At 35.5% G+C, this 25,786-nt stretch overlaps 2 protein-coding genes across 2 annotated transcripts in view; one reads left to right on the plus strand and one right to left on the minus strand.

The window, feature by feature from the left end:
• Positions 1-9,341: 9,341 nt before the first annotated feature.
• LOC143535132 (uncharacterized) lies at positions 9,342-13,954 on the minus strand. The gene is made up of 3 exons (XM_077029480.1): positions 13,869-13,954; positions 11,796-12,027; positions 9,342-9,780 (listed from the first exon to the last, which is right to left on the minus strand). Exons 1-3 carry the CDS (start codon positions 13,952-13,954, stop codon positions 9,484-9,486), a joined length of 615 nt encoding a protein of 204 aa, XP_076885595.1. The 3' UTR covers positions 9,342-9,483.
• A 755-nt stretch (positions 13,955-14,709) lies between these two features.
• The window catches only part of LOC143535125 (protein OVEREXPRESSOR OF CATIONIC PEROXIDASE 3-like), a 35,209-nt gene continuing 24,132 nt past the window's right edge, over positions 14,710-25,786 (plus strand). Inside the window, exons 1-3 of the mRNA XM_077029469.1 lie at positions 14,710-14,880; positions 15,459-15,962; positions 17,781-18,089. Coding sequence (XP_076885584.1) covers positions 14,710-14,880; positions 15,459-15,962; positions 17,781-18,089 — 984 coding nt within the window. The remainder of the gene's footprint in view (positions 14,881-15,458; positions 15,963-17,780; positions 18,090-25,786) is intronic.

Below are 25,786 nucleotides of genomic sequence, written 5' to 3' on the forward strand. Positions count from 1 at the left end.
GTTATAAAACATATCATAAGTAACATGCAATATGTTTATTTAACCAATTTAAATAATATCTCTCAAAACATAAATTATCCATATAATTTATTTAACATACAAATGCAAATATTTAGAAAACCATTTTCCAAATATTATAAGTGTTGATAATCATTACTTAGATCATATCTAATAATAATTATCGTGGTGTTTGTCTAACTTGTTATTGGGTATGACCCGACTTGGATCAATATGTACTAGCCACATCAACTCTAATATGTGTCTTGGGCAGATGGATTCCAACAATCTCCCACTTGCACAAGATGCATAGAAGATTGATGCAAATAGCAAATACCGCTTAACAACGGTTTACTATCCCTAATACGCATGACGAAGTGCCATTCAATAACATCATCCCCTTCAAGTCCGATACTTGAAAAATGATTTAGGTGAAACTATTATTTATCCTTTTGCCACAAATGTCATGTTAAATCCAGAGACACAAAGTGATCATTCTCTGTTGATTTAACTTATCAGGCCTTAGACATTTAACTCTCAACGAATAAGAGGGACAAATCCCCTATTGACTACATACGTCTCTCACAATCACCTCGTACTACACTTGAGCTTAGCCTTATGTACTGACATGTTTCAGAGCAGCGAAGAACTAAGTCAAAGTATAATAGTCGATGAATATCAAGACCCAATATGTATCTCAGGTCAGAGGATACTATGATGTTCGCCTTTACTCAAATTTACTTATGATCACAAATCATAAGGATTCCATGCAGTAAAATTGAGAGCGGGTCAATCCAATATTTATCCCATAAATATCTATGAACCTTGACAGCAAACCCTTTTGCTATATTCATACCTTATGAATATCTACCAATCCAAGTTCATAATAGTCTTACCTTCATATTGTTCCCACAAGTATGATCGACTACGGACATTTAGAATAATCTAATCATTCACTGATTTAAACATGCTAAAATGGAACATAACTCAAAATCATAATTATAAACCATAATCATATGAATGAGCCAAAATAACATTGTTTCGATATCCAAATACAAAATAGATCAAATCCAATCACTAGAATATCGAAGTCCTAAGGCGCAAGTATGACCCTCATGCTTCGGCCTTTCAAGGAGCTTCGTGAGTGGATCCGCAATGTTTTGATCAGTGTGAACCTTGCGAATACATATCTTTCCCTTTTCAACTTCATCCCTTATGTAGTTGAATCTCCGCTCAATGTGCCTAGTCTTTTGATGTGCACAGGGTTCCTTGATTTGAGCAATCGCACCCTCGTTGTCACAAAAGATTTCTAGAGGGTCCTGAATGGTACGGACTACCCCTAAATCGGCAATGAACTTCCTAATCCACGTAGCTTCTTGAGCTACCAAGGAGGCAGCGATGTATTCTGATTCTGTGGTGGACAAGGCTACCACGTCTTGTTTTGCGCTCTTCCAAGAGACAGCACCACCATTTAGAACGAAGACATATCCCGATTGTGATCGAGAATCATCTCGATCAGTTTGGAAACTCGCATCAGTGTAACCCTTTACAACGAGTTCCTCCTCACCAGAGCCATATATTAGAAACATATCCTTAGTCCTTTTAAGGTATTTCAGTATGCTCTTAACCGCCATCCAATGGCTAGTTCCCGGATTTTGTTGGTACCTACTTGTCATGCTCAAAGCGCATGACACATCCGGTCTGGTGCAAATCATGGCATACATGATGGATCCTATAGCAGACGCATATGGGATTCCATTCATTTTGTCTTGCTCATCCTTTGAGCTTGGACATTGAGAAGCACTCAAAATTGTTCCTCTTTGAATAGGTACCAAACCTTTCTTAGAGTTTTCCATCTTGAACCTTTTCAAGATCTTGTCAATGTATGCACTTTGATTCAAACCTATCAACCGCCTTGATCTATCCCTATAGATCCTTATTCCCAGAATACAGGCGGCCTCACCAAGATCCTTGATGGAAAAACAGCTTCCAAGCCAGGCTTTTACACCTTCCAAGGTTGGAATGTCATTTCCAAATAGTAATATGTCATCGACATATAATACCAGAAAGGTAATGATGCTCCCACTAGCTTTCTTATACACACACGCTTCATCAGCGTTTTTTGATGAATCCAAATGTCTTAACTTCATCATCAAAACGGTGATTCCAACTTCTAGATGCTTGTTTCAATCCATAGATTGATTTCTTCAACTTGCATACTTTGTTAGGATGATGTGGATCGACAAAACCTTCAGGCTGAACCATATAGACATCTTCATTAAGATGCCCATTTAGAAAAGCAGTTTTGACATCCATTTGCCATATCTCAAAGTCATAATATGCGGCTATATCCTTATAGACTTTAACATCGCCACGGGCGAGAAAGTTTCATCATAATTAACCCCTTGAGTTTGAGTGAAACCCTTTGCTACAAGTCTAGCTTTATAAGTATCCAAGTTTCCATGCATATCAGTTTTCTTCTTGAAAACCCACTTACTTCCAACCAGTTTGGAATTTAGAGGTGGAGCAACCAGGTCCCATACTTGGTTGTCATGCATGGATTGCATCTCAACGTTCATGGCTTCCAGCCATTTATCACAATCAGATTGTGACATTGCATCTCGGTATGTGGTTGGTTCATCGGAATCCACCACATAGCATCCATCCATGAAAAATCCATATCTTTCAGGTGGGGTGCTAATTCTACCAGATTTGCGAACATTTTGTGTGTTTTGATCAACGATTTGATCATCATCAACAACCTCTTGTTGATTACTAGTATCAACCAAACGTGTATCGGCTTGTGGTTCTCGATCCTCCTCGAGTTCCATAGTTCTATTAGTTCCTTCCATAAGGAACCTTCTTTCCAAGAACTTAGCCTTGTGAGCTATAAACACTTTATGCTCATTTGGATTGTAGAAGTAATATCCCATTGAATCTTCAGGATATCCTACAAAGATACACTTAGTGGAACGCCTTTCAAGTTTATAAGGGGTGTAGATCTTAACATAAGCCTCACATCCCCATACCTTTAAATATGATAATGATGGAACCTTTCCATGCCATATTTCAAAAGGTGTCCTTTCCACTTTCTTGGTTGGTGCCATATTTAAAATACGGGCAGCAGAGATTAGTGCGAAACCCTAAAATGATAGAGGTGATGTGCTTCTAGCCATCATGGATCGAACCATATCCAATAGAGTTCGATTTCTCCTTTCAGACACACCATAATGTTGTGGTGTTCCGTGTGGAGTAAGTTGTGAGACAATCCCACAACTCCTTAGATGATCTAGAAACGCATCATTGAGGTATTCACCTCCTCTATCGGATCGAAGTACTTTGATTGTTTTGTTGAGTTGATTTTGTACTTCATTTTGGAAGACTTTGAACATTTCAAAGGCTCCATTTTTGTGTCTTAACAAGAACACATACCCATAGCGACTATAATCGTCGGTAAAGGTAATTAAGTATCTTTCACCATTCCTTGTCATTGTCCTAAAAGGACCACATACATCCAAATGTATGATATCTAATAAGTCTTTCGCCCTTTCATTAGTTCCACTAAAGGGCTCCTTGGTCATCTTTCCCAATAAACAAGATTCACATTCATCAAATGAATCATCACTTGATTTCAAAAGACCATTCTTTTGAAGTGTATGAATGCGATCCTTGTTTATGTGACCAAGGCGACAATGCCAAAGAAAAGTTTTACTCAAATCCAATTTGAGTCTTTTGGTGCTTGCTTGGTACAACGAGTTATCAATGGATATATTATCATGAACCAATTCATAAATGCCATTAAACGACATTGCTTTAAAATAAAGACATCATTCATGAAAACATAAAACCCATTGTCTACAAACTTGAAATCATAACCACATTGTTTTAAAAGAGAAACGGAGATAATGTTCCTAGTCAAACTAGGAGCATACATAATGTTTTTCAAAATAACTTCCAAACCATTTGGAAGCTTCAAAACGTAATCTCCTCGGGCTTGGACGTCAACCTTTGCTCCATTGCCCATGAAGAGACTTATATCTCCTTTCTTGAAATCATTTCTTCTTTTGAACCCCTACAATGAATTGCATATATGAGTTCAACATCCGGTATCCAATACCCATGTGTTAGAAGAAATAATATTAAGATCAATATGGATCATGAAAGTTGTACCTGAGGTTTACCCCGCATCTCTATTAGCTTTCAACTCTTTGAGATAGGTTGGACAATTTCAGATCCAATGACCCATCTCCCCACAACCAAAGCACGGATCCTCAGCGCTAACCTTTAGCTTCTTTCGTTTGGGTTCCGCCTTTGCCTTTCCCTTGAATCCCTTATTGACTTGCCCCTTACCTTTGCCTTTGGTTCTGGGTGATGCCTCTTCTTCAAGCCACCCTCATTGATCGTAAGAACGGGTAAAACCTTTTTACCCATGCCGGCTTCGGCTGTCTTAAGCATTGCGTGAAGCTCACCAATGCTTTTGTCCCATCCGTTCATGTTGTAGTTCATGACGAATGTCTCAAACCTTTTAGTTAGGCCGTTCAAGATCAAATCCGTGGCTAACTCTTTTGAGACGGGACAGTTAAGCCGTTCAAGCCAATCAATGTGGATTTTCATCTTAAGCACATAAGATGATCCGGATTGGGTTTCTTCCATATGACATGCATGAAGTGCTCGAACCGTTTCGAAGCGCTCCACCCTAGCTTGAGTAATGAACATTTCCTTAAGTTGGGTGATCATGTCATACACCCCATGATTCTCGAAATCCTTTTGGATCTCGGGAATCATTGTTCCCAACATGAGGCAAGAAACTTGCACCGAATCTTCGATGTATTTCAGCCAATCCGCATAGGCATCCAAGTTATTGACTTCGGGTTCATCAGGAATAGGATCGTCTAATATATAGGACTTATTTTCTTGCTTGAGAACAATTCTCAAGTTTCGATACCAGTCCATAAAGTTGTTAAAGTTTAGACGATCCTTATCCAAAATGGATCTAAGTGATAGATTATGCACATGAGGGATAATAGCGTTCTGTGGATTGTTTGCGGCCATCTATAAAAGAATTTAACAAAATTCAATTTGGTATTTTCGATATCAATAAATTTTAATCTTTAATACCCTTTAATGTCTCCAAGACAATTAATGATTAAAATCTAGAACCCAAAGTTTCATCCAAATAGTAGTTAGGTGACCTCTATCCCACTATTCGAATTAACAAGGTAGTCAACGTTTGACGATTGCAACCCTTTGCAACTTCTAGTTTTATGGGATCGATTAAACATCATATGTTTAGTTGGCACGTTTAATCCCATCAACACCTTTGAACGCCATGTGCCGGTGACCCTATTCACATGGTTTCAAATCAAGTCGTCCTACTTACACACACGTGTGAGTTTATACATACAAGTGGTTAGGTGACCCTCATCCCACAAGTATTGTAAAACCACCTCAAGATCATAAGTTTTCTTGAATGTGGTTAGGTGACCCTTAATCCCACATCAAGTCTACAAGTGACTTAAGTTTCGTATAAAAGGATGGTGTTTAACTTGTTTAAAAGGGATTATAGTTTTTCAAAATTCTAGATTGGAAAACTATATATAATGTACCTTCCATTTGCATGCATTCAAATGTATGGTACCTTTGAAAACCAATTTTCAAATTCCTTTAAATAAAAACCATTTTATTATGAAATATTAATAGTTAATAAAACCAATTTTATCACTTAATAATTTCAAAGGAATCACTTTTATGCTAGTTGTCGATTTTAATTGTTAACATCCAAACATGATAAAACAATAAAATTAAAACAACCATACAAGCATAAAATATTATCACATATCCATAACCATAACCACCTAAAGAGACAACACTTGTCGACCGAAACAAGTGTGTCAAAAGGTCTCTCCTAAGGGACGAGAATGACAAAAGGCATGTGTCGGTGAACTCCCACTTGATCCCGCATCCATATGCTTCAAGTGTCCACCTTGTGTTTTGACTCTTCCACTTTATTTGGGCTTCCTCTTGGGCTCCAACTTCAGCTCCTAGCTTCCATGGGCCTCCAAGTTTGGGCTTTGGCCATTGGGCTAAAATCCCATCTTGGACCATGAAGTCCATTAAGGCCCAAAACCAAAACAGTAACTTTGTTGCTTCTTCTTTTACAAAAAATATATCCTAATACATTTTTCTCTAGTAAAAGAAATACAACTAATCTACTTATTATTACAAACCAAAATGAAATGAATAAATAGATTAAAAACCCAAATAATGAATATTACAACCATATTGAATAAACCGAATAAATCACAACAACAAACACACATCCAAAGGTCATGGCTAGGTTATGAACATCCAAATGCACATCCAAATATGCAAGGTCTTAGAAGACCAAAATGGTTCCCCTCTTACCCATAAAACTTTCGGCCAAGATAAACAAAACCGAAAGTTTCGGGTTTTGTCCAAACAAAATAATTACTCATCCATATGACTTAATTCTTCAAGATTATCACATGCATGTAAAGTATAATCTTGAGGAACCAAGGGGTAACCATAAGCTAAAAAACTTTCGGCCATATGGTGAACCACACCATAAAACCCGAAAATTTTTAGATCTATGAAGCATGTATCCGTATAAGCGGCTCTTGATGCCATTGTTGGGTTTTAGCAAGATTATCAAAGTCCAAAATAACCATTTATTAAGGAAAACACAGCGGAAATAAAGTATTTAAATCTTGTTAACCATTACACATAAACCCGTTTATGTAAAACCCAATGCCCGGATCCATATACGAATATGCATGCTATCAAAACACAACCATAGAGTGTTAACATATATACCTTCAAGTCTACGGATTCGAAGGAGATGAATGAGGTTGAACGGCTAGAATCCAAAGGAGGAATCCTCAAACTTGTATACCCGACAAGCTCCAACAAACACCTAGGTTGCTAGGATCCAAAATACTTGCAAGAACACCCTTGTTGTTGTTCTTCTTCTTCTTCTTCTTCTTTTTCTCGGTTCCGAACGGAGAGAAAAGAGAGAGAGCAATGTGTGTGTGAGAGAGTATGGTTGTTTTTCTCCAAGAAAAGTGATCTACCAATTAACAACCATGCATGCTTTGAAAGAATAAAAGGAGGAGAGAGAAGAGGGAGGAATTTTCCCACCTAAATTTCAAATCCACCTTTTATTACTTACATTTTATTTACTTATGATACTTATGTTATAAAACATATCATAAGTAACATGCAATATGTTTATTTAACCAATTTAAATAACATCTCTCAAAACATAAATTATCCATATAATTTATTTAACACACAAATACAAATATTTAGAAATCCATTTTCCAAATATTATAAGTGTTGATAATCATTACTTAGATCATATCTAATAATAATTATCGTGGTGTTTGTCTAACTTGTTATTGGGTATGACCCGACTTGGATCAATATGTACTAGCCACATCAACTCTAATATGTGTCTTGGGCAGATCGATTCCAACAAATAACCGCTACATAGATCCTCGCCATGGCAATTAATGCTCATTATTGTCTATTATTATCACGTTATCCTTCTTGTAATTATAAATAGAAGTTATCAAGATCGCATAAGACACGAACACACACCCATACACATTTACTTGAACTCATAGTAGCGATCAAACACTTCCAACACTTGTAATAACCCTTTTCATTTAATATAATTGTGGTAAGGGATAGTTTTTCCCTCCCGATGTTTTTTGCCGGAGTTCCTTTCAGGATAACGAGCTTTTTCCTCGCTAAATCGTTGTGTCAAGTGCAATTTTACTTATTGTTTTGATTACATTCTCAAGCATCCTACCTCACATACAAAGTTTGGTTACACTTGATTATCCTTGTGTATTTTTTTTACCAACGCAGTAAGTATGATACTTGTTATAAAGAGGCAGATGATTATTTCCACGTTATGATGCCACATAGGACATTTATCGACAATATGGCACGCCCACTCAGCATAAGATTAAATTAAAGGAGTTAACTATCCATTAATAGCAGACTATAAAAAACAAGTGGCATTTACAGATATCCCCTTCTTAAATTCTCTTATTACATATTTATCCAACTCTTAAAACTCAATTACATATTTCCCCTTTCTAAATTACACATATTACATATTTCCTCATTTTATTAAAATTACTCTCTTAATTTACTATCTTACCCTTATTATAAATTCTGATTAATGATTATTTCCTTTTTATTTTTTGAAATCAAATACATAGCCACACATACCGAAAATCATAAACACAATTACACAATCAAACCCACTTGCAGACCGACCCCTCTTGCCGGAACACCTCAACACCAAACCCTAAATTGGAAACGCCTAGCCGAAAGAGAACACCGGGTAACATACACCAAAGGGTGATTCAAAGCCACAGCACCGGCGGCGGTTTGTTTCAGTTGGGTCTCCACCTCCGGCAGAAAAGAGCGGCGGTTGATGGTCGGGAACCAGTGGTGGTGTACAGGAAACGAGAAGTGGCTGCACTACACAGGGGCGGCGATGATGACTTATGGTGGTGTTTGATTTGAAAGTGAGTAACAATGGTGGAATAGGAAAGAATAGAAAGATGATCTATTGTATATGTATATTTAGTATCAGAATTGTAAAATTTATAAGATGGATGGAACAGATATGAATTTGAAAATGGTTTCATGGTAGCAATAGATGAACTTGAAATAGATCTGTTTAGAAAGGTAGGAGAATTTTATAAAAGGGTAAAAAGATAATTTTATCAGAAAAGGGGAATTATAAAAGGGTAAAGAGATAATTTTATCAGAAAAGGGAAGAGATGGGTAAATATGTAATAAGCGTTCTTAGTAGGTGGATATATGTAAAAATTCCAAAAAACAAATAGGATTTAAGTTTGAACAGTCAAAAACCAAGTGATTGGTTGGAACTGTTATTTAGCAAAATTCACCATGTAGCATGCGCAAAAGATTGTCAAAGGACCTTAGTGAGGAAAAAGTTATTTTCTATTGGTTTTCTATGGCATTTAAAGTATGCTATAACACAATATTTGTTAAATTTTTCGAAATAATATAATTAGGTTTGGTCTTATACTCCAGCTTTCCTTGTTACCTAAGGTCGAGTTCAAATCATTAGAGCTTCACAATAATTGGGCTGGTACACTAATAAGTAGCCATTTCTACTTTTAAATTATAATAAAAATACAAAAAAAATGATCATAGTAAAATCACGGCAATAGGAAGACTATTAGCAGATTCTGGGAAGGGAGTGATGTACGCAAACTTTACCTCTATCCAAATGACAAAGATGTTATTTCCATAGAGACACCAACTCCAAATTAACTTATAAGAAAACTAAAGACAACAGAAAGAATAAATAACCATTTTGTTCCACAATCTCATGCGATTTCAATGTCATCTAACCCAAACAGAAGTTTAAACATCATACCACGTAGGTCAAACTCAAGTCAACAGTCATTAATGAAGTCATTTGAGCTTAGATTTCTTGGAGCTTTTAAGAGGTTTTGCTATGGGACGAGGAGGCGATTTTTTGACGGCTTTTTGGAAATTGTACTTGACGGAAGAGAAGGCACAAAGGACTGCTACGAGCATGGTTGGGTACACGTAAACTGATCGTGTGGGGTCCGTATTTACCGGCTTTCCAAGAAGCCCTTCCTTCACCAGTCCCCATACAACTAGAAGAGTCCCGAACATGCTCATTCTTTGTGGCTTTAGTAAGCCGAAAAATGCCCCTGCTACTGTGAAGTAACTTCCTGCAAGAACCTGCAATTTTTTAATAGAATTAATGAATTAGTTTTACTTATGAATGAGCCGATACAGGTTACATTTGATCTCCAGCAAGTCAAATAAAATATAATAGCTTAAAAGAAAGCGGGCCAAAGTTGCTCAAAGTGTAACTATTTTTAATGCATAATACCTCATCCGTGCCATGTTGTTCAAATTATAAGACTGTTATTGAGGTTATAAAACTTTAGTTATCTCATCCGACACATTGATTATTTACATAAAATAAAAAATTTTGGACAAAAAACAAGTTAATTTGATATAATATTTCTAACATAATCCACACAACTAAATTTTGAATTTAGAAAATCAGGCCCCAAACACGAACACAAAGACGCGATATTAAATAAGCATGTGGCCACGTGTGACTCTTTTATTATGATAAACCGAAACTAAAATACCAAACAGTTACTATAACCCTAACCATCTATTTATACTAAACCAAGATCTTGGAAAACAAGAAACACTATACCAATTAATAAAAAATAAACCAAGTAAAACCCAATATGTTAATCCTAAAATAAAACTTCTAAAAGAAAACTCTAGAAAGAAATAAACAAGCCCAAAACAAATTACTGAGCTAACTTAACCAATTTAATAAAAGACTAAACAGCCCTTCATTTAATCTACATACCCAAGACACCAAAAGACTGTTATGCCCTTGATCCGATTATCACTCAAAACACTTGCCCCTTCTAAAAGATTTAAGCCCAACAACTAACAATTTATATAACATGAAGGGCCCACTTTGACATGTATTTAAAAATTACTAGTTTATCCAACCGGTTGGATCCACCCAGGGTGCCACCTTTTGCTAGAAATGAAAACGACTGCTCATGAGCTCCTCAAGATCGGCTAGTGAAAAGCTTGAAATGAGCCGAGCGGAAACAAGCTCGAGCTAAATTGAAGCCTTTTAATGAACGAGCTTGAGCAACTTTACATACCAAGCTTGACTAGGCTCCGTGAGTCTAAATTAGCTTATTATTTGTATAAACATTAATGTTTTTTTTATTGTGCATAATTACATATTATCATATATAAAATATAATAAATATAACAAAAAGAAAAGTTAAAATGCAAAGGGAGACAAAAATGAGAAGTGATAGAAGGATTTGTGGCCACACAAAAACATCCCTCAAAAAAATTCAAAAAATAAAAAAATCATAACTCAAAATAAAAAAAAAGACGAAAAAATTAAAAAATCTAAAATGTTTCCCCGTCATTACCGTTCCAGAAAAAAACGACGAAAAGACATAATGACGAAAATAAACAAAAAACACAATGATAACGAAAAAAAAGACACAATAGATCGCAAAATATAACACAATATTGAGTAACATAACACAATATAAAGAAAAAAAGACACAATGTCATAGAAAAGTCACAATTAATGCGAAAATAAATAAAAAGACACAATCATCTTTTTTCCTCAACATTGTATTTTATTCTGGAGAACGAGGAAGACGGTAGAAACATTTTTGTGTTTTTACTTTTTTCGTTTATTTATTAAATTTTGAGTTACAATTTTTTTAATTAATTGTTTTTTATTTTTTAAGAATTTTTTTTTGTGGCTACAAATTCTTCTCATTTTTGTCCCCCTTTGTAGAATAACCTGACCCTATAACTAAATAATATATATTTTGTTATATATAGGATAAGGATCACTTCATAACTTAAATAATAATTTAAAAATATTAAGAACTCTTTAACAACAAACATTTTATTTATAGCATTTTATTTATTTACTATATACATATACATTCAATATTATTTTACAGTAGTTTTATCAATTATGTATAAAACTCTAAATATAAAAAATAATTACATGTACAAAATAGTGAAAATTTAATAGATAATAAACGAGCCAAGCTCAAGCTTAAAATTATTAATGAGCTGAGTTCGAGCTTAGGTGACATCAAAGTAACTCATTTGCACCCCTACCTTTGGCTTGGAAAAGAACATAAACTAAGAACCTAAAGGCTGCAAAAACACACCTCCAAACGTTGCAGATCGGGCATTGCGGTGGCTCCTTTTATATCAGTGAGGTTGTACTTGTCTAGTATATTATTCCAGCTTGGAACACTCATATTGTAGATTAAATCATTGAAAACCGCGCCCGGGTAAAGAAGGGCCTTAATTGCAGCTATAGGAAAGATATCGCTTGCAACCAACTGGCTGGATGTAACTTGGATAGGCGATGTACACATACCAGATCTACAAGGTATCCTGAATTAATTTACAAAAGAATAATCAGTATAATGGAAAAAATAAAATAAATAAAAAGGTGACCTTTTAATGCTTGATTGCTTTATGTGAGGAGATTAAGCAGAAACTATTGATACATGTATGAGAATTCTAATTTTGGTAATATGTTAGTTAGATTGTAATCACTTATTTGAATTACAGTTATCAATATTCAATTGATACAGTTAGTCAAAAAGATGGGAAAGAGCCTCATGATATTAAGAAATACTAAATTGATCAATGGAAACAAGTTAATACAAGTCAACCAACCCGTGTATACATCAACTAATTGCTTCCAAGAGATGCACGATATAGTGTTAAGTAGAGGGGTAAGATCTAAAATGATAGCCGAGAATGTGAATAGATGAAATATTTTAGTGGCGTTAGACAAAAAAAATCAAGAAAATAAGTGAGTGAGTCAAGACTAAAGATAAAAGGGAGGGGACTTATAAGTTGTTCAATAGAAATAACAAGAATAATATTGGAGTGTTGAACGTCCTCAGAAGATTTACGCATAGGGCCATGTTAATGTGATTCTTTTTTCCTATTTTGTGGGGCCAGACTATATATTCGGGAGGAGTACGAGTAGCACTCAAAACACATGTCCCAAGTATACATTCCTCTTTTCTTATTTGAGGAATTTAAATGGCCATGCAAAAGTTAAAGTCGAGCCCCCGTGATTCTCCTTGAAGCACCTTACTCTTGATTGGTATGTGAAGGAGTTTTTATACATGATAAAAGTAGACAAACCTTTAGGTTTTGATCTAGTTCTTATTGAAACGGCCCTGAGGCTTCCTGTGTATAAATTGTAGTCACTATGCAGATTGCTTTAGTGTGTACAATTTCCCTTACCAGTTTTCGTCGACATATTGGAGAGTACCATTTTTTTATCATGTGTTTTTAGATTTCATGTTATTAGTTTGGTTTTTCATTTTTGAATAAATTTTTTGTTTCAATTTTTCTCTTTTCTTTCTGGTATGCTTATTTTTCTGGTTTGTTTCTTTATTCCTTTTTTTTTCTTGAGCTCCTTTTCATTGTGCTTAATCATATAACACATGGTGCCTTGCTTATGTGAAGCTCGAGCCTAGTGCCTCGCTCTTAAGTATCAAGCCCCTGTTTTGTCTTAGTTTCCAACCATCTTCAAAAGAGCATAAAAAACTTCATGATGAAATTACAATAATTGTTAAGAAATAAGACTATATGTTTTTAGCAACGCTGCTAAACATAGAAACTTCATTATAAACAACTTTAGTAATATGCTATTAAATGTGAATAAGTGACACTATGGTTGGCAAAAATACAGATCCTTTGTAACTATGCAGATGAAAATGCTTAGGAACGGAAGCGTTGAGGAGCATGATAAGATTAAACTGGATGAAATATAAGGAAACATGACGGTTTTGTGTGATTCTATGTGTGAAAATCCTTGCAATCACCTAATGGTTTTGGTTTGATTTCACGGTATCACATACATATAGTCCCTTTGAAAGCTGAAACCGCGAATATCAACTTCATGACTATCAAAATCACGTTTATTTAATTTAGGGCGGGTAAGAACATAACAGAAGTGTAGTACCAAGTTGTGGAAAATATCTAATCCTAGTTGAATGCTGATGAATCATTCATTCATGTATATAAATAATAAGCGTTAAACCTAGAAACAGCAGGTTGATCTAAGTCTCCAATGGATTATTATTTATAATAAGCGGAAGAGAAGAAAAGAAAAGAAAGATTTGATAAGAATAAAGTAAAAAATGAAATAATTGTTGAAATGGAATAAACATACATAGAGAGAGAGAGAGTGATGATAAGAAATGGAATACCTGAAAAAGGGAATTTGAAGGATGATGAGAAGGAAGAAGAGACGAGATGCGTGAATCGGAAGATCCGCCAACGCCAACTTCACCATTCTATGAGAGACAACAACAAGATCGCAATCGACTAGTTCCAGATATACATATACCTGTGGAATTTATTTAAAAATGTAAACGTAAGAAACAATACCAATCTACATAAACAATGACATATAATAACAAAGAAAAGAACCTAAAAATTACAACAAAATAATAACAGCATATACCAACAAATACTTATAACAGCAAAAGAAAACATCTAATAATAACAACAAAATATAAATAAGCAAATACTTATAACGTTTCATAATCGAAAATTAGCAAATACCTATAAAAATAAACATAATCATAACAACAAATTGGTTCTCACCGTTTTCATGTTAAGAATAAAATGTATTTGATCATGCTTCATGAATATAATACTTCACATTTCAAGCATTAAGCCTTTAACATAGCAATCAAGTACTTCGGTCTTGTCATCATGGTTAAAAAGTGTATTTGGCCGTATTTCACTAAAAAACTTTTGGACATACTATTTACTGGATTGAGTTGGGTGATTTGACCGATTTTATCCGCTTAGGACTGATTTTGGCAGATGCCGAATTGGGCGTTTTGGATTGATTTTATCCGACTAGGTTTGATTTTCACCGACTAGCGTCTAGGCCGATTTTTACGACATTTAGGGGGTGTAGCAAAATTAGTAGAAAGTTTAGGGGGGGGGGGGGTGGTTAGAGTGTACGTTTTGGAAAATTATAGATTAGATGTCGTCGAAACTAAAACCTTTGTATTTGCAGAAATACAAATAGTTTTCATGGCGTCTCTCCGGTGGTTTTGTATGCCATTTCAACCTAGGACTACTTCCAACTACCACCACCGTATCCTCCACCTTACACCGCCGTTCTCTCTAAACCTCCTCCGCACTCGTTCTTCTGTCATTACCTGTGCTCGCCGTCGCAATAATAATAACAAAAACAACAGCAAGGTATTATTATTATTCTTCTCAATTGAACATTCATTCTAGTTATTAATTATTATTAACAACACCTCGAATTCAAATGTACGGAACGGAAAACTCACGCTCTAGGTTAAAATAAAATAATCTCATTATTATTAATCCTGCTAGCAGTGTTGTACAACTCTCTAGCCGGGAACGATTAATAGGGATTAATCTGATGGATTTTTCATATGTAATTTTTCAAAATTCTGCAAAATGTTATGTATAATTTTTCACACTTATTAATCCATCCGATTGGATTACTAAGCATGATTTTTCAAATACTTCAAAGATGTTGATCAAAACTTGACTGATTTTAAACTATTTGGGCCAATTGATGCTTTGACCGATGACCGAATTTTAGGACCAGTTACGTGAAATGGCATGAGTTCATCACTGATTTCTGATTAATCGATGCCTGATATAGATTTTTATGACATTGCCTGCTAGACTACGGTAACTTCAAATTTGTTTTCTTAATCATTTTGCTGGTTTAAAGTGGTCTACTTCTTTTTTTAATTTGCACACTAGAATATTTATTGCTGATTTCAATTGTGTTTCTGCAGAAAGGTTTGGGTAGAAATAGTGTTGGAAAGGATGAAGATATTGAAGAGGATGCATTTGAAGCACTATTTAAACAGTTAGAGGAAGATCTTAAAAATGACGGTTTATCATTTGATGATGACGATGATGAGATAACCGAGGAAGATCTTATAAAACTTGAGCGCGAGTTGGAGGAAGCACTTGCTGCTGATGATGAGCTTTCGGGATTGTTCGATGATACCGAGGAAGATAAAGCTGAGGTGGCGGTTAAAGGAAACAATGTGATGAATAGAAAAGGAACAACAGTTAATGAAGTAATTGAGAAAGAATTTGAAATCAATAATTTAGAACAAGAAGAAGAGAAGAACAAAGATGAAGAAGAAAGTGAAGATGAAGATGAAGAAGAAGAAGAAGAAGATGATGATGATGATGATGATGATGATGATGATGAGGGACCATTGGAACTCAAAAGGTGGCAGCTTCGGAGGCTCGCTTATGCACTTAAAGACGGACGTCGTAAGACTAATGTAAGCGTATTCATATGCAAGTTTTTTTTCTTTATATTTATTGTTCGATCGATCACTTTGTTACTGAAATTGAGTCACCTAATAGGTATATTGTTAGCTATGTATTGGTTGGTTTATTACATTCAAGTATGCCTTTCTTGTTCAGTTGTCAATAGCGGCTATAGCGGTCGCTATAGCGCGCTATGTAAAGAAGCGGTAGTTTCCCGCTATATGCTATTTAGCGATTAAAAAGCGTGTAAATAGCGATAATTTTTATTTTTTTTTTCAATTTTGAGTTTGGGTTCTGACCTGGGGATTAGATGTGTAGAAACGAGCATGAAATTATCAAGATTAATTTATTTCAGTTCTTTGGATCTTCTAGAATCTGATTATCTATTAACATGCGGCAATGCTGCATCTATCTCAGGGGAGATTTGCATCTAACTGAGTAGTAATTTTGTTTTTAATTTGATACTAACTGCCATCCCTACCAAAGGGGGTATTTTCTTTGTAATTTAATTATGCACCCTAAATAATTGGAAATTCCAATAAAAAATTCGTAGTTCAATTTTGAGAAAATAAAAAGGGTTGGCTTTTTTTATTAGTTCTTATTTTTATTTTTTGATTGTTTGTGCTTTTCATTAATTCTAATCTTATTTCTCATAATATTTATTTTTGGTATTAAGTAGATGAGGTTAAATGATAATACTTTTATACTTTTGCTACTTTGTTATTAGCATAATGCTGAATCCTAGAAAATTACGCTATTAGAATAATGTTGTTTTATACATTACAATCTGATGCTAATATGTTGTATGATGTGAATGCGAAAAGGCAAATTTGTTCTAAACATTTATACACTATAATCTTCTGTTGAATACTTGAATATTAGGTCATTAGCATAATACTAAATTGCTGATAAGTATATGTATTTTGTTAGGCATGTTTTGGTGTTTCTTTTATCGCTAAACACGAAACAGCGGTCGTTATTTACCGCTATTCGCTACGTAGCATATAGGTAGCTTGTCGCTATTTATCGCTATTCGCTATTGACAACTATGCTTGTTCTGGTATATTGTTTGAGTCAGGACTTAGGAGTTAGGACTGTAAACAAAATCGAATGATCAGTGAACTTGAACTGTCTGGTGCGAACTTTGTTTATGTTCGTTTATAACTTTATATAATAAACAAACGCACATGAACAAAACTTTTGTTCATTTAGTTAAACGAATGAACACGAACGCATGTCATGTTCGTTCATTTATGTCCGTGAACGTTCACTTACGTTTGTTTGTATACGCTCATTTATGTTCTATAGTTTAAGTTTGTTTATGTATTCATTTAAATTGTTAGGCTTATTATAATTTAGTCTAGTTTTATCAAATTAAAATATCGCTCATTACAATTTGGTCTAGTTTTATTAGTTTTTAGACCTAGCAGATTGATATTCGTTTGTTTACATTTTGTGAATTGTTCGTTTATACAATTAACAACCAAACTTAAACAAGAAAACCCTGTCCGTGTTCAATTGTCTGTTTGATTAAAGTTAACCAAACAAACATGAACTTGCACCGGGTAGTTGGAGGAATTGACTTCACAACTCTTTCCATGCATATCAACGTTATATCTAATTTAAGACATAAGATCATTTACATTTGTGCGATACTAAGTACAGCACGTTAATCATGAAGCATCAGACATAATTAAACTGCAATGTTTTATTATCTTGTTTTTTGGATTGATGGTTTAATTATTTGTAATTTGTTGATCACTTTATTTACTCATTAGTTATCAATTATCATAACTCTAATGACACACTTATTAATCTTGTTAATGCAGATCAAGAATCTGGCTGCAGACTTATGCCTTGATAGAGCTATTGTTCTTGATTTACTCCGTGACCCGCCTCCGGATCTTCTTATGCTGAGTGCTTCATTACCTGATAAACCCGAATCAAGGATATTGGAGCCTGTAATCAAACCCGAGGATGCTGTTTTGTTGGCTAGTGAAAGAAAAACTATTAATGTCAAGCCCACTACAAAAGTACCAGTTCATCAAATGCAAAGTAGCTGGTCTGCTCAGAAGAGATTGAAGAAAGTGCATGTCGAAACACTTGAGAGAGTTTATAGATGGTCGAAACGTCCCACTGTGAGTGAAATTTCTCAACCGTTATTATTTTATGAGAAAATTGCATTAATGGTCCCTGTAGTCTAACCAATTTCCAAGTTTTCTCCTCAAATTACAATATAGAATGTCTTGATTACATTGTACATCTGGCCTAAATTTTGGTTTTAGAAAATGCAAGGCATGTCGAGAAGATAGGGTTCCGAGTCGAAGCGCAATGCTTTTCTTAAGCAGGATATATATATATATATATATAGATGAGGGTTCAAATAAAAAAAATTGTTTTGTGAGAATTATTTTACGCGCAAAAACTTTTTACAATAATTCTTAACATACAAAAACGTACGCGAATTATTGTACGTTCAACTCTCTCTCTATATATATGTATATGTATATATGTGTGTGGGGGGGTAAGGTTAATGTAAAAAACAATAGTTTTGTTAGAAGCATAAGAATAGATGTACACCATTGGATCCTATATAAAAGTTGTGTAGTTTCCTATTTACATGTTATAGTGTCCTATTTAGATCAATCAATCATACCTAGTTAAGTCCCACCAACAGTCAAGCTATAAGTAGGGTCTGGGGAGGGTGGGATGTAGGCACACCGTACCTCTATCTAACGGGATAAAGAGGTGGCTTCCAGAGAGACCCTCAGCTCTGTAATACATATGTATAAATAGTGTCCTATTTAGATGGTGTACTTTATTTTAAAGGTTTCTTACACTTCTCACAAAACAATTGCTCTTTATTTAAACCCTTTTCTCTCTGTGTGTGTGCACGCGTATATATATATAGGATTGATTTCTTTTAAGAATCACTTTGAGTTTTAAGAACTCGAAAGAACTCAACGTAACAAATTTTTTTTTCGCATTTTTTTTACACGTGTAATACGTAAGTGTAAGTGATGTACAAAAAATTACGGTATTTTTTTACACACCGAATCGACTTTTTACACATGTGTAACTAACGTTTAAACTTGTGTAATTATCAAAAATACTTATTCTCTCTCCTGCTTCATTTTTTAATTGAATTTAATCTCAGCCACATATTTCATATCATTTAATTAAATATTGTTGGGTTCGTAGGCCTTGTTGGCCCGGTTTATTATATGAAGTCAAAAGAGGAGACGGGTGTGGGCGGTCGGGCTCAAGCCCGGCCCGGTTTAGATTTCTTGCATAATAATTTACTAACCCTAGTTCAGTCTCTATATAAACAACATTATGTACTTGTAATATTGGTCACTCAATAAAGATATACCTAGTTGACACCCGTGGACGTAGGTCAGTTTAGACCGAACCACGTTAAATCCTCGTGTTCGTTTACTGCTTTCGTGTGTGTGTTCAGTTTCGTGTGTGCGTTTAATCCTAACAAGTGGTATCAGAGCTTAGGTTCAGATCACGCGAAGAACACGTTGAACCAGCCGAGTCGCCGCCAAACCATCCAGCCGCCGCCACCCTACTGCGCTAGGGTTCCGCCGCCGCCTACGGTTTTCCGATCGCCGTTAGGGTTTCCGCCGTCGTTTCGCCGCTACTAAACCCAGCCCGCGCGATCTGCGTTTTTTTGTTGGTTCCGTTTGAAAGCTGTAAGCATCGTATTGTTCGATTCCAGGTTGTCTCTTTTGTTTCCGCTAGTGGCGTTTGAACAGAGAAGAAAAGAAGGGTTTGTATTATTATTTTTCTCTTGAGATTCATGCCAGACTAGAAAAAGACAAGGAAAAACAATATTATTTTGTTGACAAGGGAGTTCAATGGCCACCAACTTTATCCAGATTGTTTAATTTTTTGAGAGGGTCTAGCTTGTTTATTTTGTTGGGCCCGAGATCCATTTAAGCAAGGGTCGAGATTCTATTTTGCAAAGTACGAGTCAAGAATAGTTGAATCAAGATCCTATTTTTCGTTGAAGAACAGTTTTAAGTCAGAAGAAGCGTTAAAGAAACGGAGAACCAGTGCCAACCGCGTTTGTCAGGTTTTATCGTTTCAGTTTAAAGTTTCAGTTTCTGATTTTCAGTTCGATATTCCGCTGCGTATAAATAGGTTGATTTTTTAACAGAGTTCAGTAGAATAATCGTTAAGTTCAGGCTCGTGTTGCTGTGTCTGTCTCTGTTTTATCCAGTTTTTCGTTTTAGTCATTGCCATGGCAGAAGACGGAAAGGTTTCGATACAGAAGTTCGGTTGGTGGAAGATGCAGATTGAGGCACTACTTTGTCAGAAAGACTTGGATGTAGTGCTTGAGGATGAAAAACCAGAAAAGATGTCAGAAGCAGATTGGAATAAGTTAGACAAGAAAGCTAGGGCTTGTATTCCTTTGTCGTTGTCGGAAGATGTGGCGTTTAACATCATGAAAGAAACCACAGCACGTGGTATGATGGAGGCGCTATCCAACATGTATGAGAAGCCTTCGGCAGCGAATAAGGTCTATCTTATCCGAGAGCTAGTGACAACAAGAATGAAAGAGGGTGGGTCAGTTACAACTCATATCAATAATCTTAATTCGATCTTGTCCCGCTTAGTGTCAGTTGACATTAAGTTTGATGATGAAGTTCAAGGCCTCTTGTTATTATCCTCTTTGCCCGACAGTTGGTCGCAAACAGTGACTGCAGTTTGTAGTTCGTCTACAAATATTACTTTCGATGGGATTCGAGATCTGATTCTAGGAGAAGATTCAAGACGCAAAAGTTCAGGTGAATCATCAGGCAATATGCTAGTCACAGAATGTAGAGGTAGGGGAAAACAGCGAGGCAGTGGGAGCAGGAAGAGGAGTCAGTCTAAGACTCGTAAGGATATTGAATGTTGGGGTTGTAAAGAGAAAGGACACTTCAGGAATCAGTGTCCGAATGGTAAGAAAGAGGTGAACGTTACAGAAGACGACACAGATGACGGGGTCAGTAGTGGTGAGGCTTTGGTTTGTAGTGTTGAGAGTAGCGTTGATGCTTGGGTGATGGATTCTGGTGCATCGTTTCATGCCACTCACTGTAGTGAAACGATAAAGAATCTTAAATTTGGGGATTTTGGAAAGGTTCGACTAGCGAATGATGATATTTTAGAGGTTACGGGTATGGGAGACGTTGATTTGATAACTTCAGCCGGTACTTCTTGGACTTTGAAAGACGTGAGGGTTATTCCAAGTTTGAAGAAACGTTTGATTTCAGTTGGGCAGTTGGATGACCAAGGGCACGATGTTAAGTTCGGGAATGGGCAGTGGAAAGTAGTCAAAGGGAATCTTGTGGTTGCTCGTGGCAAGAAAATGGGTTCGTTGTATATGGTCGATATGTCACCGAAAGGAGTGGATCCAGTTTTGGTGAAAGACAAAATCCGGTTCACAGAATCTCGTGGGCAGAAGAAGGTTCTTTTTGCAAGTAACAAACCCAGAGCCAAAGTGAAGATTCAGGATGAACGAGCTAGGAAGGTTAAATCAGTTGGGGGACATCGTGACAGTGGGAGCACAAGTCGTGTTTCAGTTACAGTTCCAGGTCGACAGTGGATTAAGAAAACCAGTATTCCAGCTGTAAAAGTCTCTCCAATGAATTACTTGCTGAATATGGAGAGTGTTTGTTCTCAGGTTATCTCGGGATCCGGTAGTTCGTTACAGTGGGAGCCGGTAGGGACAGAGAACGGGTCAGGGGCAGTTTCAGCCATGACTGACGTGTTGGAGCTCCGGGGAGCTTCAACGGGCCTTCAGGTTAATTGATGAGAAGGCGGTGGCAACTAGAAGAAGTTTAATGTTCAGATTACAGAAGTACAATCAGAAGTGCGGACGAGAGTACTCAAGGCCTCCGAGTGGGAGATTGTTGGGTTCGTAGGCCTTGTTGGCCCGGTTTATTATATGAAGTCAAAAGAGGAGACGGGTGTGGGCGGTCGGGCCCAAGCTCGGCCCGGTTTAGATTTCTTGCATAATAATTTACTAACCCTAGTTCAGTCTCTATATAAACAACATTATGTACTTGTAATATTGGTCACTCAATAAAGATATACCTAGTTGCCACCCGTGGACGTAGGTCAGTTTAGACCGAACCACGTTAAATCCTCGTGTTCGTTTACTGCTTTCGTGTGTGTGTTCAGTTTCGTGTGTGCGTTTAACCCTAACAAATATGTGGTTCAAAATTGAGTTCTTAAAGTTCTTAAAACTCACCATGGTTCTCAAAATAACCCTCCCCTATATATATATATATATATATATATATATATATATATATATACATATATAGTCTTAAGTTCAGGCCTGAAGTCATGTTAGTGCGCGAAATGCGAGAAGTCATTTCAACCAATCAAAAGTTTTCTTTTGCTTTTTTCTTTTAATTAAATATAGCGGTATAATGGTAAAGATGTTTTATTATTATTTTCGGCAACTATTGAATTTTTGGAAGTTTCATTTTGTTATTAGTTTTATTATATCATTTATTTGTTAAATAATATTAAAAACATTAAAATTCGTTTTATCCAATCCCATATATGTTATCAGACCTTTAATTTAATTTTTTTTAATATAAAAAATAACCATGATTATTGTTTATCTTCTCATCCTGACATTCAAATTTAGATCAATGATAGAAATCATCATACACTATGTATTCAAATAACCAGTCCCCTTAAAAAAACAATCAATCATATAAATTATGTGAACAACGCAATTATTGCGATGTTGATTCAGTGAACACTCTAATTAAAGCCTACATTTTTTTATAACAACAATATTTGCAGTATATCATTCACAATACTTTTGAGAGTCAACAATTATCAAACTTTCACACGATTACAATATCACCAATACAACTGTAATTAAAACACAACTAAATCCAAAACATAGTTATTGAAAAGACAATTTCATTCCAACCAAAAACTAAACCACGAGTTATCATATCAAAGCACCTTCATGCTACTCGACTCAATAACCATGGTCTCCACATGTTTAAAATCAAAACATATCAAATAATAATCATCAATTAATTTGACCCGGAAGAATATCATATCTTAGGGCCTTAGGTTCAATCTTATTTTATCATCTGTCCTCACGCAACTAATATTGTATCCAACAATACCATCCGTTAATTTACGTGCAACTCTCTCAAACCCCACACCTTTTTTTGGTTGTATAAAAGAAATTAGCAACGTCAAAAAAACTGTAACGATTCCAGCAAATTCAGGTATACCCTAGCCGGAATATACTATTTACATGTTATTTAATACTGAATATATGAATTATAATGTGTTTATACGAGTATATAAGATTCACAGTACGAATTATACTCGAATATACAGCTAGTCGTATTGAAATTACGATTAATCGATGAACGGTTATTGAAACCCGAACGAATCGGGGATTACATTATAGACGAAATATATAATGTTTAGTGATGTGTACGAAGTATTAAAGCTTCGGGATAAGTGAATTATAGCACAGAAAAATGATTTCGATTTATTAGTACGTCGGTACGATAAACGAAACCTTTAACATCAAACCAAGCAAGAGACGATCGATCAAGCCGAAAAAGATACACAATTACCGACAATATGATGTGTTAAGTCAATAAATGTCATGGTTTAAGTTTTTAAAGTTTTTAAATCGGTTTTATATAAATTTAAATTTTAAGCCGAAAAAACGACTGTTTTGGCCTCGTTTTGAGCGGGATTAAACGTTTAACCGAAAAACGAACTGAACTAGATTATCCACAACATTATCCGGATTACACAATCCGAATGTGTGGCCAAGGTTTGAGATGTGGGCCCCACCCCACACCATACTAGGACCGATCGGTCCATAGTCACACACACACACACACTTCATTTTCTTTTTTCTAACATCCTAACTCCACAATTCTCTCAACACTCCTCAACATTCATCCAACCTCCTTTGATTTATACCAAGAAACCGAGGTAAAGATCGGATTATAGTCGTGTTCATCGTCTTTTCTCGAGTCATTTACAAGAAAATGAGGTTTCAAGTGAAAAATGGGTGAAAACCCGAGATGAAACCGATTCTTGCATGATCAAGTGATGTATACAAGTTATACAAGGGATCTTGGTCCAAGAAAGGAGTTAAAAGAGTCAAAAACGAATTTTTACGGTTAAAATCCTTGTTTTGATGTTTTAACCGAAACTATGAAAGAAATGGCTTGATTGTGGGTATAACTTGCTTGGTTTGGTGTTGTTGTGCTTGTAGGTGTTGTATCTAGTTGTTAGCAAAGGCTAGAAAGCAAGATCTTTGCGATCTAAAGCTAGAAACACAAGGTAGTTCGGTTTTTCGTATGATTTGTAAGATTTGGACAGATTGTGGTAGACTTAGAGTTGAGTCATGAAATTTCACAGAGATGATCTACACATGAAAATATGAGATATGTGAAATTTTGGTAATTTTTGGATAAAGGATGAATATTTGGTGAATTTAATGCTCGGTTTTGGCTAAAAATGGTGAAAAATAGCTAAACATCATGAAAAATTCTGGAAAAATTCAGATAAGCTTTTTATAACATATAAAAGTCACACACAAAATTTCAGGTCCATTGGAGAAGTCTAAGTAGGCTTTTCGGTAAAACGAGTTCTAGGGTTTTCTAGCTCGGTTTTGGTGAAAATGGCATGAAAAATGAGTTTTTGGTTCTGTAAAAATTACTGGGAACTATGTGGATGGCAGGAGTCATCCCAGAAAAATTTGGGATTTTTCTAAGGTCGTTTGGTATTTTCGACATATTTGGTGTTTAAATGATGTTTAAAAATAGATAAATAAATGTTAAATATAAAAATTAATTCTGGAAATATTTTTATAAAATTCCTTACTGTCAAAAACTGATTTGTGCAAAATTTCAAGATCCGAGACTAAGCGGATATTTATTTGTGCTAAATGGAACTTAAAAACAAACTTTTAAAGCTTAAAACGCGTAAACCGGCAAAGTTCGCCTAAGCGAGCTGACTGGTGTATAAAAACCTTAAAAATGGACTATTTTCATGAAACTAAGTTAGTTAAGTAAAAATAAATCATCCGAAAATAATTCGGATGATTTGGGTAATTTTACCCGATTTACTCGTTTCCGGTATATTAAAGACGGAAACGGGCCCCGCGGCCAAACGGGGTGTCTAAACCGAGCTCTAATTTCACCACTTTAATTAAAATATTAATAACAACTATTTTCGGGTCGTATGTGGCCAAACTCATTTTTGAAAACATAAAGACGAATAACCGTGCTAGGCACGCAAAACGAGAAAACAAACTAATGGTAGTTTTGACTAAAGAACTCTAAGTGATATCACAATCTAAGTCTTGAGAAGTGTTTCGGGGTTAACATTGTCCCCGGATCGTGTACGGTACTGGGTTAACAGTGTCCCCAGACGTACCGGTTAACACGAATTTAAGTTATATTAATAGAAATTGTGTAGTAACGACTTAGGGATCGTATTACAGATCCGGACAGGTAGCCGTGCACAGTATTACATCTTTGCTCACAAAAAGGTGAGTTTTCACGAGCCCCTTTTTACTGAACTGTTTTAAATATTTTCCCGGGGCGGAAAGCATGTTTTTATCAAAGTGTTTAAGTACATGCTGATCGCATGGAAATGAATGTGTTTATATAATGTTTATTGTACGGGAATCGTACGGTAATGTATTAAGATGGTAATTGTCTGAGTTGCTAATATTGTAAGGCCCGAAGCAGTGTTCTGGGTTAACAGTGTCCCCAGAGGTTATTAAATATGTTTCTGGGTTAACAGTGTCCCCAGAGGTTATTATATGTAA

The sequence above is a fragment of the Bidens hawaiensis genome, unplaced genomic scaffold (assembly GCF_021521415.1).
Source record: "Bidens hawaiensis isolate Kalapana, Puna unplaced genomic scaffold, B.hawaiensis_p1.1 tig00000779_1, whole genome shotgun sequence".
Lineage (NCBI taxonomy): Eukaryota > Viridiplantae > Streptophyta > Magnoliopsida > Asterales > Asteraceae > Bidens > Bidens hawaiensis.